The sequence below is a fragment of the Ranitomeya variabilis genome, chromosome 1 (assembly GCF_051348905.1).
Source record: "Ranitomeya variabilis isolate aRanVar5 chromosome 1, aRanVar5.hap1, whole genome shotgun sequence".
Classification (NCBI taxonomy): Eukaryota; Metazoa; Chordata; class Amphibia; order Anura; family Dendrobatidae; genus Ranitomeya; species Ranitomeya variabilis.
Genome location: NC_135232.1, coordinates 13,715,845 through 13,732,005, shown reverse-complemented (window position 1 = coordinate 13,732,005; position 16,161 = coordinate 13,715,845). Strand labels below are relative to the sequence as shown.

General features: G+C 47.8%; 1 protein-coding gene and 1 long non-coding RNA gene across 2 annotated transcripts in view; both read left to right on the top strand.

Annotated features, from left to right (window-relative positions):
- The first annotated feature begins 819 nt into the window (after positions 1–819).
- Positions 820–16,161, top strand: part of LOC143793392 (gastrula zinc finger protein XlCGF66.1-like) — a 438,535-nt gene continuing 423,193 nt past the window's right edge. The window contains exons 1-3 of the mRNA XM_077280324.1: positions 820–1,505; positions 1,823–2,002; positions 2,956–3,079. Of these exons, the coding sequence (XP_077136439.1) occupies positions 1,416–1,505; positions 1,823–2,002; positions 2,956–3,079 (394 nt within the window). The 5' untranslated portion in view covers positions 820–1,415. The remainder of the gene's footprint in view (positions 1,506–1,822; positions 2,003–2,955; positions 3,080–16,161) is intronic.
- On the top strand, positions 15,628–16,097 carry LOC143793591 (uncharacterized). The gene is made up of 3 exons (XR_013220162.1): positions 15,628–15,736; positions 15,815–15,893; positions 15,999–16,097. It is a non-coding gene; the product is annotated as an uncharacterized LOC143793591 (long non-coding RNA).

The window sequence follows — 16,161 nt, the reverse complement described above, 5'->3', positions numbered from 1 at the left end:
GAAACAATTTACAATTGTTCTTAAAATTCAGGAACCTAGATCTATCTCCAGAAAACAACTCCGGAATAGGTATTTTAGGCTCTGACATAGGACTGTGAACAACAAAATCCTGAATACTTTGTACCCTTGCAGCAAGATGATCCACACTGGAAGCCAAACTCTGGATATCCATGTCAGCAGCTGAACTCAGAGCCACACCAAGATTAAGAGGAGGAGAGAAGCTAGACACACAGCAGCTAGACACACGGCAGCAAAGGGAAAAAAAAAATTAAATTCTCAAGGCTTCTCTTATCCTGCTTGTGCCATGCATTTAACACTTTAGCGGCCTGCTGTACTGTTATGATCCTAGAGGCAAGGATCGCAAGTCTGACTAGCTAAGGAACTAAACTGACGACTAGCTCTGGGGAAGTGGTAACTGGATTGACCGCAACCTGATCCTATCCGCACAGAACTATAGGTAGCCGTGGAACGTTACCTGGAAATCCTAGACGTCTCTAAACGGCCTGAGAAACTGACTATCCCTAGAGGGAAAGTAAAGACCTCACTTGCCTCAGAGAAATGACCCCAAAGATATAGAAAAGCCCCCACAAATATTAACGGTGAGTTAAGGGGAAGGCACAAACGTAGAGATGAAATAGATTTAGCAAATGAGGCCCGCTAACACTAGATAGCTGAAAATAGGAAGGGAACTGTGCGGTCAATAGAAAACCCTATACAAAATCTCCACGCAGAGATCGCTCGAGCCCCCGCACCAACTAACGGTGCGGGGGAAGCAACTCCGTACCCCAGAGCTTACCAGCAGCAAGAATTCACATATTAGCAAGCTGGACTAAACTCATCATACACAGAAATCATATTGCAGACTGATGAGCAAAAAATAATCAAACAGAAACTTAGCTTCTCATGAAGAGACAGAAAACGAAGATAGTCAGGAGTAATCAGAATAGCACTGAATACATCGACAGCAGGCAACAAGTGAAGGTGTAGCAGAACTAAATAGGAAACCTTCCTAGTGGATAACGAGACAGCTGATCCAGCCACAGACCCGCAGGATAACAAACAGAGCCACCAGGGGGAGCCCAAAAACAACACTCACACAGTACCACCTGTGACCACAAGAGTGAGCCCGAAAACAGAGTTCACAACAGTTACCACGGTGACCGCCCCCCTGCTGGTGATTTAGTTACCTCAGTGACTGTTCTCCTCCTACGAGGCTGATGATGAGCGGTCAGATCGGTGGAGGAGGCCGCGGTGGAGTTTTGTGGCTTTTCCTCCTGATAAATGTTGATATTTGGCAGAATTTAGTGATTGTCGTTCTCTCGTCCCCTGTGATTTCCATCTTCTCCTTCATCATGAAGACGCCGGCAGGACGAGATCCCTCCAGCTGATCCAGTGCTCATCCCTCCTCCTCCTGAATGACCCCGAGGATGGACGAGGACAGGGATGAGACCACCAGAAGATTATTCCGCTTCGCCCTGGAGATCGTCTCCCTGCTGAGCGGAGAGGTAACTCCTCTACATTTCTATCAGCTTTATTGTGTTCTGTGACAAGTCTGACATCGGGAGGAGGAAATCCAGAATAGAGAGAAGGATTCTTTCCTGTAAGAGCAGTGATTGTGTGGAGCTCTCTGCCCGGAGGAGTTGTCATGGGGATTCCCTATAAGAGCTGTAGAGGGGCCGGGATGTCTGTCCGGAGGGGAATAATATTCCCGGTTATGGCCCCAGATTACTGGAGACGGTTATTGATCCCGGGATTTCTACTGATTGTCAGATCTGGAGTTGGGAAGGAATTCTTCTCCCTAAGTGTCTCTCTCCATACACAGGATTACACAATAGTGAGGAAGACCCCGGGGGACGGTGTGACTCCCATCATCCATCTCCAGGAGTCAGGAGGGCGGAGCCTGGGCCCCATCACAGAGCCTCCCCCGCACTCCCTGCTACATGAGAGGAACAAGAAGATCCTGGAGCTCAGCAACAAGATGATTGAGCTGCTGAGCGGAGAGGTGACTGCTGGGACATTATACAGGACTGGGGGATTCTGGGTGATGTGCGGAGAGGTGACTGCTGGGACATTATACAGGACTGGAGGATTCTGGGTGATGAGCGGAGAGGTGACTGCTGGGACATTAAACAGCACTGGAGGATTCTGGGTGATGACCGGAGAGGTGACTGCTGGGACATTATACAGGACTGGAGGATTCTGGGTGATGAGCGGAGAGGTGACTGCTGGGATATTATACAGGACAGCACTGGAGGATTCTGGGTGATGAGTGGAGAGGTGACTGCTGGGACATTATACAGGACTGGAGGATTCTGGGTAATGACCGGAGAGGTGACTGCTGGGACATTATACAGGACTGGAGGATTCTGGGTGATGGGCAGAGAGGTGACTGCTGGGATATTATACAGGACAGCACTGGAGGATTCTGGGTGATGAGTGGAGAGGTGACTGCTGGGACATTATACAGGACTGGAGGATTCTGGGTAATGACCGGAGAGGTGACTGCTGGTACATTATACAGCACTGGAGGATTCTGGGTGATGAGCAGAGAGGTGACTGCTGGGACATTGCACAGGACGGCACTGGAGGATTCTGGGGGATGAGCGGAGAGGTGACTGCTGGGACATTATACAGGACTGGAGGATTCTGGGTGATGAGCAGAGAGGTGACTGCTGGGACATTATACAGGACTGGAGGATTCTGGGTGATGGGCGGAGAGGTGACTGCTGGGACATTACACAGGATGGCACTGGAGGATTCTGGGTGATGGGCGGAGAGGTGACTGCTGGGACATTGCACAGGACGGCACTGGAGGATTCTGGGGGATGAGCGGAGAGGTGACTGCTGGGACATTATACATCACTGGAGGATTCTGGGTGATGAGCGGAGAGGTGACTGCTGGGACATTATACAGCACTGGAGGATTCTGGGTGATGACGGTGTGGTTGTTGTCAGGTTCCTATAAGGTGTCAGGACATCGCTGTCTATCTCTCCATGGAGGAGTGGGAGTATCTAGAAGGACACCAGGATCGGTACCAGGACGTGATGATGGAGGAGCTCCGGCCTCTTACACCACGAGGTGAGAGGAAACCTTCCCCTAACATCAGATTGTCTCTTCAGCTTTGGTTGGTTGTTATTAGTGCTGCAGCCACAGATATTTCTGTTCTGTGGTCACCTACTACTACTCCCATCATCTCATCATCATATCACACAATCTATTCAATCATTGTGTGTCTCCTACAGATGGATCCAGGAGGAGAAATCCACCAGAGAGATGTCCCCATCCTCTGTGTCCCCAGGACTGTCCGGAGGAGAATCACAACATCCCGGAGGATCAACAGGTAGACGGTGCTGAGCCCTGTACCGGATCTGTATGTGGGGGGACATTTCTGATCGAGGTCGTAATGTCACAGATTTTAGTGGTTTCTTGTATTCTTTTTATTATGATTATGATTATTATTATTATTTATTTCTATAGCACCATTGATTCCATGGTGCTGTATATGAGGAAGAGTTACATACAAGTTACAGATATCACAGTAAACTAACAATAACAGACTGATACAGAGGGGCGAGGACCCTGTCCTTGTGGGCTTACATTCTACAGGATTATGGGGAAGGAGACAGTAGGTTGAGGGTTGCAGGAGCTCTGGTGTTGGTGAGGCGGTAGCTCCGGTAGTTTGAGGAGGCAGCGGGGTCAGTGCAGGCTGTAGGCTTTCCTGAAAAGGTGCGTTTTCAGGTTCAAGATTACGTGAGGGAAGATATCGGGAGATTAGTTCAGAGATATATGGAGGTGACAGGTTATGGATGGCTTTGTAGGTCAGTATTAGTAATTTGAACTGGGTAAGCTGAGGGTATGGGAGCCAGTGAAGAGATTTGCATAGGGGGGAAGCGGAGGAGTAACAAGGAGAGGGATGGATTAGTCGGGCAGCAGAGTTAAGGATGGACTGGACAGGTGCAAGGGTGTTAGCAGGGAGGCCACAGAAAAGGATGTTGCAGTAGTCAAGGTGGGAGATGATGAGGGCATGCACAAGCATTTTAGTAGATTGAGGATTGAGGAAAGGACGGATTCTGGAGATATATTTGAGCTGGAGGTGACAGGAGGTGGAAAGAGCTTGGATGTGCGGTTTGAAGGACAGGGCAGAGTCAAGGGTTACTCCAAGGCAGCGGACTTCTGGTACGGGGGAAAGCATGATGTCATTGATTGCGATAGATAGGTCAGGTAAGGAAGATCTATGAGATGGAGGAAAGATGATGAGTTCAGATTTGTCCACATTGAGTTTGAGGAAGCGAGAGGAGAAGGAGGATATGGCTGATAGACACTCTGGGATTCTGGACAGCAGTGCGGTGATGTCTGGGCCAGAAAGGTGGATCTGAGTGTCATCAGCATAAAGGTGGTACTGGAATCCATGGGACTTTTTGAGTTGTCCCAGGCCAAGTGTATAGATTGAGAAGAGTAGGGGTCCTAGAACAGAGCCTTGGGGGACTCCAACAGAGAGAGGGTGGTATGAGGAGGTAGTGTGGGAGTGGGAGATGCTGAATGTGCGGTTGGAAAGGTATGGGGAGATCCAGGATAGGGCGAGAACTTTGATGCCAAAGGAGGAGAGGATCTTTAGTAGGAGGCAGTGGTCAACTGTGTCAAAAGCAGAGGACAGGTCTAGAAGGAGGAGTACAGAGTATTGTTCCTTAGCTTTGGCGGTAAGTAGGTCGTTAGTAATTTTGGTCAGGGCAGTCTCAGTGGAATGATGGGGGCGGAAACCAGATTGTAGATTGTCAAAGAGCAAGTTAGATGAGAAGTGGGAGGAGAGTTCAGCGTGGACGTGCTGCTCCAGGAGTTTGGAAGAGAATGGGAGCAGCGATATTGGGCGATAGCTGGACATAGCTGTTGGATCGAGGGTTGGCTTTTTAAGGATAGGCGTGATTGTGGCATGTTTGAAAGCAGAAGGGAAGGTGCCAGAAGTTAGTGATAGGTTGAAGAGGTGGGTTAGGGATGGGATAAGTGTGGTGGTGAGGTTGGGGAGGAGGTGGGATGGGATGGGGTCGAGCGCACAGGTGGTGAGGTGCGATTTGGAGGGGAGACAATTAAGCCCCCCTTCAGTGATGTTGGATAGGGATGTTATGGGGTTAGGGCTTTGGTCTGGTATACAAAGGGGTTATGGTGGTTGAACAATGAAGACTTGCCTTGTTTTGTCGATCTTATTTTTAAAGTGTGTGGCAAAGTCCTCAGCAGAGATGAGGGAGGTTGGAGGGGGCAAAGGAGGGAGTTAAAGGTTTTGAATAACTGTTTCGGGTAGTAGGATAGGGAAGAGAGGGTTGTGAAGTCGCATGTTTAGCAGAGGTGAGAGTAGATTTGAAAGCGAGTGTTGCCTGTTTGAATGCAGTAAAGTCGTCTTGTGAATTTGTTTTCTTCAAATGCCGCTCTGCAACCCTGGACACTTGCCGGAGATTTTTAGTGGTGTTATTGTTCCAGGGTTGTCTATTGATACGTCGCACTCTGCCATGAAAGAGAGGGGCAACCGTGTCAATAGCTGATGGGAGAGTGACATTGTAGAAAGCAGTGGCACTGTCTGTGTCGTGGAGTGAGGATATGGATGTCAGTGGTAGGATAGAGTCAGAGAGCGTGTGGGTGTCTAGGTGTGCAAGGTTTCTGCGGGGGTGCGCATGTTGCTGGACGTAGGTGACCGGTGAGGAGGACAGGGATGAGAAAGTGAGCAGATGGAGGTCGGATAGAGGGAGAGGGGAGGTGGTGAAGTTAAATAAAGAGCAGAGATGGGTGAACACCAGGTCGAATGTATGTCTGTCTGTGTGGGTGGCTGAGGACGACCACTGAGTAAGTCCAAAAGATGAAGTAAGGGACAGGAGTTTGGAGGCTGTTGACTGAAGGCTATCAGTGGGGATGTTGAAGTCAGCCATCATGATAGTGGGAATATCAGTGGAAAGAAAGTGAAGAAGCCATGTGAAGAATTGGTCAATAAAGGCAGTGGCCGGGCCCGGAGGTCGGTATATGACGGCCACTTGGAGGTTGGAAGGAGAGTAGATGCGGACAGAATGGACTTCAAAAGAGGGGGGGATAAGGGAGGGCAGAGGTGGGATTGGGTTAAAGGTGCAGTTTGAAGAAAGGAGAAGACCCACTCCTCCACCATGTCTGTTGCTAAGGCGAGGAGTGTGGGTGAAGTGAAGGCTGCTGTAAGACAGTGCAGCAGGGGAGGCGGTGTCAGATGGTGTTAGCCATATTTCTATGAGGCCGATGAAGGCAAGCTTGTGAGAGAGAAAAAGGTCATGAATCACATGAAGCTTATTGCAGATTGAGCGGGCATTCTAGAGTGCTCCAGAGAGAGGGAGTAGGGGGGTGGGCATCAGGGGCACGAGTTTTATGTTGGAAAGATTGCAGTAGTTCATATTAGATAGGGAGCAGTAGGAGGGGGTAGTAATGGGAGGTATGTGCTGTGAGGGGTGCAGGGTTGGGAGATAAATCGCCAGCAGTGAGGAGAAGCAGAGAGAGGGAGAGCAGGTGGGAGAAGGAGAGTGGGCGGCTTGTTTTATTAGGACAGATTTGAGGTTGAGGAGCAGGTCAGCAGAGGAGGTCTGGTGGGGAGGAAAGAAGGAAGAGGAGATGATTATTTGGTTAGAGGGTGCTGGGGTTTGTGGATAGCAAAGGAGAGAGAGGATTAGTGGAGCAAACACTGTAAGGGCATATGTAAACATGGTGAAGAAGTAAGATGGGTTAATAGCAAAGCTAGATCCGCGTAAAAAGTGCTTACTCAGCAGACATACCCAAAGACCGATACATAGAGTGGGGTCCTGACACCTGCCGTTGAAATAACTGCGGCGTCTCGATGCTTAGATGCCGTGATGCTCTGCTGCAGGGATGCGCGTGCCTGACCCCACACGCGTGCCCCCCTTAAGATGCTACTAAATGTATTGTGCTGATTGTTACATCTGATATATCAGGAGGAAGATCCGACTAAGAATAAAGTGAAGGAGGAGACAGAAGAAGAAGCGATGACGAGGGGGGATCAGCCGTGTGTGAGTGATGGAAAGGAGGAGATTCCGGGAGATGTTTCCACAGGTATGTAATGATGACGGGCGTGTGTGTGTGTGTGATGATGACCGGCATGTGATATTGTAGTAAAATCTCTGACATGGATGGAAACGGGGCTCAAGTGACATGGGAACAGCATGGGGAAGACGCCTGGACACATTTCTGGAAAAAACACTGTAAAATCACTGAAAGACTTGACATCTTACTTCTTTAAAAAATGCAGCAGTTTTCCATTTGTCAAAAAAAAAAAAGGAATCGTGTGCATGAGATTTCGGAATTTTTGGGACTCGTAGACTGCTGAAGCCTATGCACTAAGTGCAAGACCTATCAAAAATTAGAAGGAGGGAATGCAACACCCCCTGGAATATACGTAGAATAGGGTCTCAGAAAACCTTTCATTTAGAAGGAGTGGGACTTCTGAGGCCAACAACAAGGAGTCCCAGATCCAGGGGCACGGGATACAACTAGCACAAAGACCTTCAGGCATCGGACTCCAGCTAAGGTGGGCGCCAGTTCCTCCTGTGCCGGCTCAGAGCATCAGGCAGCCCACAAGGCTTCAAATAGATCAAAACTGGAGGTTCAAAACATGTTTTTACCTCCTTGGAGACCTTTGCCAATGAATATTCATGAACCATGTGGGGGAAAGTTCTCCAACCCATCCTGGGGACAGAACACCACCAGTCCTTTGTCCATTTATTCACACAGGAGTTACATTTGGGTCTTTCTCCCATTGTATGATGGCATCTTTATTTTTATTTTACACAGAGTTGACTCCAATCTAAGGCTTGCAGGCCGCAGTCACTTCTCCCTCCCTGCTTATGATTATTCCGGGGGTTTTATTCCTGCCGGGGTCATGATAACTAATAGGCGTATGATATTCCCATGCACCCTTTCCACCCTAAAATGAGTGTACAGTTCATGTTTTTTTTATTTTTCTTGTTCTCCTCCTCCTACACCATATCAACAGGGTTATCATGCGGCCCTCGCAACAAATTTTTTTGAGGACCTGTAATTACACATTTTGAAGGGCCATCAGGGAGCAGGCACTCATAATTTTTTGAGCACCATCAGGTGGCCCTCAGTCATACATTTTGGAGAGTCAGCAGGCGGCCCCCGCGCTAACTTCATTTTCAGGGCTACATATTATTTTATTTAAAAAAAATAACACCGTACAGTTTGCAGGCGGGAGCACAACCAACATGCTCATCCATGAGTCCCAGGAGACAAGTGATCCCACACTTGGACACTCTGAGGAGCGAGTCTTTACAATTCCATTTATTGATTCTGGCCTCTCGCCCTGGACGTTTCAAGAGGGACATGAGATCGTATGTATTCATGCCAAAATATTTGAGCAGTCACGGTCAGAAGAAAACTACGGTGGGGAACAGCAATTAGATTCTCAAGTGGACGATGATGGTGAGACACAGTTGCCAACAAGTAATGTTAAGTCAACAAGTCGGGAGGCGGACCAGAGTGCGGAAGTGAAAGACGATTCGGTGCACGGTGAAGTCACTGACCCAACCTGGCGAGGTGCCATGCAGAGCGAGGACAGCAGTGCAGAGGTGGCGGAAGCAGCAGGACCACAACAGGCAGGAAGAGGCAGTGGGGTGACCAGAGGGAGAAGGCGGCACCACTAACCAAACAACACCATGAAGACAAAGTCTCCAAACAAGTCAGGGACAAAGTGCAAGTCAGGGTTGAGTTATAAGAAAAAAATCCCCCAATCTCTGATGATCCCCCGAAGCACCATCAAATCCATTATCATCAAATGGAAAGAATGTTACCACAACAAACCTGGGCGCATGTCAAAACTCTCAGCCTGTGCTAAGAGGGCATTAATCAGGGAGGCAGCACAGAGACCAAAGGTAACCCTGAAGGAGCTGCAGAGTTCCCAAGCAGAGACTGCAGAAGTATCTGTCCATACGACCACAATAAGCCGCACACTCCATAGAGGTGGCCTTTATGGAAGAGTGGGTAGAAAAAAGCCTTTACTTATACAAAAAAATTGCAAGGCTCGTTTTGAGTTTGCCTAAAGATGTGTGGGAGACTCCCCAATTGTATGGAGGAAGGTGTCAGATGAGACCAAAATTGAACTTTTTGGACATTAGAGAAAACCCTGTGTCTGGTGTCAAACCACCACAGCTCATCACCCCAAGAACGCCATACCCACAGTGAAATGTGGTGGCAGCATAATGCTGTGGGATGATTTTTTTGCAGCAGGGACAGGAAAAATGGTCTGAATCGAGGGGAAGATGAACGGTGCGAAATACAGGGATATTCTTGAGCAAAACCTGTTTCAGTCTGTTAGTGATTTGATACTGGGATGAAGGTTCACCTTCCAAAGAGGAAATGACACAAGGCGTACTGCTAAAGCAACACTCCGGTGTTTTAAGGGGAAACATGTAAATTTTCTGGAGTGGCAGACCTTAATCCAAGGAGAATCTGTGGTGAGACTTGAAGATCGCTGTTCACCAGAGGAAACTATCTAATTTGAAGGAACTGGAGAAGTTTTGCCTTGAAATATGGGCAAAAATCCCAATGTTTATATCAAGGTGGATGTTGAGATTTTTCTCTTTAACCCTTTCACTCCTCGAGTATATTTTCACCTTCATGGTCAGGTTAAATTTTACAATTCTGACCAGTGTCACTTTATGAGATAACTCTGGAACGCTTCATGGTATCCCAGTGATTCAGAAACTTTTTTGTGACATATTGTACTTCATGTTCGAGGTCAATTTTGGTCATTATTTTTTGCATATTTGAATTTTTATGCCTATAAGTTACACTTACCATATGTCTACTTTACTTTATTTTTTAAAACTTTTTTGTTAGGAAGTTGAAATGGTTAAAATTTTATCAGCAATTCCTCATTTTTTCCAACAAAATTTACAAAACCATTTTTAGGGGCCACATCCCATTTGAAGTGACTTTGAGGGGCCCATGTGACACAAAATACCCAAAAATGACACAATTTAAAAAACTCCACTCCTCAAAGTGCTCAAAACCAGATACAAGTAGTTTATTAACCCTTTAGTAACTTCATAGGAATTAAAGAAATGTGGGGGGAAAACATGAAGATTTTACTTTTCCCCACAAAAATATTGCTTTAGCCTCAAATTTTACAAAAATGGACCATACAGTTTGTTGCGCAGTGTTTCCGGAGTACGTCGATACCCCATATGTAGTAGAAAACTACTGTTTGGGCGCACGGAAGAGCTCGGAAAGGAAGGAGCACCATTTGACTTTTGGAACGCAAAATTGGGTGTAATAAATGGCGGACCCCATGTCGTGTTTGCAGGGCCCCTGATGCGCCTAAACAGTGAAACAAACCACAAATGACCCCATTTTGGAAACTACACCCCTCAAGGAATATATGTAAAAGTGTGGTATGCACCTTGAACTCATAGTTCAGAAGTTTATAACTTTGAGCCGTGAAAATATATAAAAACAATTCCCACAAACATGTTGCGTTAGATCCAAATTCTGAATTTTCATAAGTAAAACGGGAGAAAGTGGACCTTAAAATTTGCTGTGCAATTTATCCTGTATTCGCCAATATCCTATATGTGGTAGAAAACTACTGTTTGCATGCATGGCAAGGCTCGGGAAGGAAGGAACGCCAACTGAATTCTGGAGTGCTATTTTGAGAGAGATTGGTGATGCGATGTCACATTTGTAGAGCCCCTGATATGCCAAGACAGCAGAAACCACCACAAGTGTCCTGTTTCTGGAAACTACACCTCTTGAGGAATTAATCTAGGGGTGTAGTGAGCATTTTTAGCCCTCAGGCTATTCACAGAAATGTAGAACATTAGCTGAGTCAATGGAAAATTACCATTTTTTTCCACTAAAATGTTGCTTTGGTCCGAAGTTTTCAATGTTCAAAATGGTGAATAGGAGAAAATGATTGGTGCAATTTCTTCTGAGAACACCAATACACCATATGTGACCCATAACTACTTTTGAGGCATAGTGCAAAGCTCAGAAAGGAAGATGCGCCATATTGGAGTTCAAATTTTACTGTTATGGTTTGAGTGTGTCATGACCCATTGAAAGATCTCCTGAGGTGCCAGAACACTAGAACCCCCCCCCCCCCCCATCAATGACCCAATTTTACAAACTACACCTCTCAATGAACTCATGTAGGGGTGCAGTGATCATATTGACACCACAGGTGTGTCACAGAATTATATACCTTTGGGCAGTGAAGAAAATATAATTATTTTGGCCCCAGACTTTACATTTTCACAAGGTAAAATGGATAAAAATGGCACAAAAATGTGTCCCACAACTGTTGCTGAATGTGGAAATACCTCATATATGGTTGTACAGTACTTTTTAGCCATATGGTGAGATTCCGGAGGGCCATTTGGCTCCTGGAGTGCAGATTTTCCTAGAATAGTTTGTGGACTCCATAGAGAGAGCCCCTAAGTGCTAGAAAAGCAGAATTCCCCTCAAGTGACCCCATTTTGCAAATTACACCCCTTTGAGAATTTATCTACAGATATAGTGACTATTTTGACTCCATGGGTCTTTTCCAGAAACAGGCAGCAGTGGATGTTGTTCAGTGAAAATTGTAAACTGCCGTAGTAATGACCAATCCGTTGTAGTGACAGGACATTATGCCCAGCCCGTGCACCCATAAATTAGGCAGGTTCTCATTGCAACAGAAATGCCAAACATGTGGGCGCTAAATGTGGTTTATACACACTGGGGGCATTTGAATTTGGGAGTGCAGAATTTGCTGAATTCCTTTTTGGAGTCGAGAAGCCAAAGTGCTTTTGCAGAACCTTTGTACTATCAGTAACGCATACCTCCCAACTTTCGGGGATGTGAAAGAGGGACCAAGTCAGCGGCAAATTTTAGGCCACACCCATTTCACAACTATCCACGCCCCAACCACACCCATTTAGCACTTCTGATCACAATGTTTCGTTAACAATAATTATGAACAAAAAAATATGGCCACACACGACGCTCCATATTGTACAATGGCCACACATGATGCTCCATACTGTACAATGGCCACACACGACGCTCCATAGTGTACAATGGCCACACACGACGCTCCATATTGTACAATGGCCACACACGACGGTCCATACTGTACAATGGCCACACACGACGCTCCATACTGTACAATGGCCACACACGACGCTCCATACTGTACAATGGCCACACACGACGCTCCATACTGTACAATGGCCACACACGACGCTCCATACTGTATAATGACCGCACACGACGCTCTATACTGTACAATGGCCACACACGACGCTCCATATTGTACAATGGCCACACATGACGCTCCATACTGTATAATGGCCACACACGACGCTCCATACTGTACAATGGCCACACACGACGCTCCATATTGTACAATGGCCACACACGACGGTCTATACTGTACAATGGCCACACACGACGCTCCATACTGTACAATGGCCACACACAACGCTCCATACTGTACAATGGCCACACACGACGGTCTATACTGTACAATGGCCACACACGACGCTCCATATTGTACAATGGCCACACACGACGCTCCATACTGTATAATGACCGCACACGACGCTCTATACTGTACAATGGCCACACACGACGCTCCATATTGTACAATGGCCACACACGACGCTCCATACTGTATAATGACCGCACACGACGCTCCATACTGTACAATGGCCACACACGACGCTCCATATTGTACAATGGCCACACATGACGCTCCATACTGTACAATGGCCACACACGACGCTCCATACTGTATAATGACCGCACACGACGCTCCATATTGTACAATGGCCACACATGACGCTCCATATTGTACAATGGCCACACACGACGCTCCATACTGTACAATGGCCACACACGACGCTCTATACTGTACAATGGCCACACACGACGCTCCATATTGTACAATGGCCACACACGACGCTCCATACTGTATAATGGCCACACATGACGCTCCATACTGTACAATGGCCACACACGACGCTCCATACTGTACAGTGGCCACACACGACGCTCCATAGTGTATAATGGCCACACACGACGCTCCATAGTGTACAATGGCCACACACGACGCTCTATACTGTACAATGGCCACACACGACGCTCCATACTGTAAAATGGCCACACACGACGCTCCATACTGTACAATGGCCACACACGACGCTCCATACTGTACAATGGCCACACACGACGCTCTATACTGTACAATGGCCACACACGACGCTCCATAGTGTACAATGGCCACACACGACGCTCCATAGTGTACAATGGCCACACACGACGCTCTATACTGTATAATGGCCACACACGACGCTCCATACTGTATAATGGCCACACACGACGCTCCATACTGTACAATGGCCACACATGACGCTCCATACTGTACAATGGCCATTGGCCACATTATGCTCCATACTGTATAATGGCCCCACATGATGCTGCGTACAGTATACTTGCCCCACGTGATGGTCCATACAGTATAATGGCGCCACATGATGCTTTGTACAGTATAATGGCCCCACACGATGCTGGGTATAGTATAATGGCCCCACACAATGCTGGGTGCAGTATAATGGCCACACATGGTTACCCCACCCCCATCATTGCCTTCTCCATCACTACACACAAACACCTTTCACCGCGCTCCCTCGCAGCAGCCGGCAGCTTCCACTCCCACGGCGCTGAATGGTGTCATTCAGCTACGCCGCTGACTGCTCACGTCGCTGCAGCTGTGATACGCCACTGATAAAGACCTCCGTGTCTCCTGTGCCAGTCAGTGTCAGAGCGAGGAGCAATATCTGCTCCGATCCGACACAGCCAGCGTCCGCTCCATACACCTCGTACACATGCAACTCTGCTCCATACACCTTGCACATGCGGCTCCGCTCCGTACACACACGGCTCCGCTCCGTACACCTCATACACACACGGCTCCTCCCCATACACCTTGTACACACACGGCTCCGCTCCGTACACCTCGTACACACACGGCTCTGCTCCATACACCTCGTACACACACGGCTCCGCTACGTACATCTCGTACACATACGGCTCCGCTACGTACACACATGGCTCTGCTCCATACACCTTATACACACACTGCTCCGCTCAGTACACCTCGTACACACACACCTCCGCTCCATACACATTGCACACGCTGCTCCGATCCATACACCTTGTACACACACGGCTCTGCTACATCGACACTGTAAACACCTCCTGACCTCACACATGCTTACCTTCCAGCGTCATGACAACCAGCAGAGTCCTGTACACGGAGGTCCTCCCGATCATGTGACCCCCTGACTCCTCCCATCCTGTGACTTCATCACAGGTCCTGAGCCTGTGCGCACAGAGCAACCAATATGCTGCAGTTCTCTAGTCTGCGGGCGGGTGCAGGGGCTCAGGGACTGGGTGATATGTACACCTCCCAACCAGTGCGGGACAACTAATGTCCCTCCCGGGATCCCGGGGCTGACTGTCAAAATCAGGACAGTCCCGCGGGATCCGGGACGGTTGGGAGGTATGGTAACGTTGAAGCCCCCTATATTTCCATTGAGAGATGACGGACCTGAGTGGATTTAATAGAAGCTTTTGTTGGGCCCATTTTGGATCTCATTTATCCTGCACTCTTCGCTGAGCACTTACTTCGGGTTTCCATCTAAATCACCGAGTGACGTAATTCAGGTGACATGACGGACAGGTCCATTCACTATAATGAGACTGCAGAGTTACTCTGTCGAAAAAGACAGACACCGCCGGATCATAAGCCACACGGTGTCGACACTGCCTCTATCTGCCTCATTATATGGAATCTTCCGCCGGGGTTCTGTCTAAATCGCATATTTTAGAGATTTACATAGAAGCCCTGGCGTAAGCGCTCAGTGCAGGGTGCAGGATAAATGTGAGCCGAGCCTTACTGCGATGTTTTTATGTTTGGCTTCTGTCACACACTAAAATTCGCTTTTAATTGCAAAATAAAGTTTTTGCATCACCATGTTTTGAGAGCTATAATTTTTCATCTATTAATAGAAGGACGGCAGGTTCTCTCCTCTTAGAGTGATCCCAGAGGATCCTATCCAGGAGGGAGGCCGTGTCCTCATGGTGATCTCATGAGCTCCCAAAAAACAATCACTGGTAAATGGTAACCGTCCTTCCCCCAATCTCCATAATGGTGAATTAGAAGAGAAGAAACCACTGGATAGAAATGTGAAGCTTTCTCGAGCTCCTCTGTGGTTCCATCCCTGGTGGAGAGGAAACTTGGAGAAGTTGTTTCTTAGTACGGCTCCTCCATCTGACTGACGAGGGTCTTCTCTGTCCCTCTCCTCAGGGTCTTCTCTGTCCCTCTCCTCAGGGTCCTCGTCCTCCGAGTGCAAAGCAGAGAGCATTTGGCTTTGTCCTCAATAATTATCACTTCATACTTGGGATTCACAAACCGGGGACCTCAGTACCGGTGGTGAGGACCACAACAATGTAATTTAGTCCCTGATGCATAAACCTAGAATTACCGGTTCTGAGAGACGTGTCTCATATATAGACAGATACACGGCAGGTCATGTATTCAGTCTGTGTATCTCCACAGATGGATCCAGGAGGGGAAATCCACCAGAGAGATGTCCCCGTCCTCTGTATCCCCAGGACTGTCCAGAGGAGAATCACAACATCCCGGAGGACCATCAGGTAGATGACACTGAAGCCCCCACAACATCTGACCATGAAGTGATGGGACCTGAGCTCATCTTACATTTTACTTTTTAGGGTGAAGATCTGGTTGATATTCAGGTTGAGGTTATACATGGAGCACAAGAGGCGATCGCAATATGGGCCGATCAGCAGGGTGAGGAGGGGAGACTGCCATGTCTGTTCTGTGGTCACCAACTACTACTCCCATCATCTCATCATCACATGACACAATCTATTCCATCACTGTGTGTCTCCACAGATGGATCCAGGAGGAGAAATCCACCAGAGAGATGCCCCTGTCCTCTATATTCCCAGGACTGTCCGGAGGAGAATCACAACATCCCGGAGGATCATCAGGTAGACGGTGCTGAGCCCTGTACCGAATCTGTATATGGAGGACATTTCTGATCGAGGTCATAGAT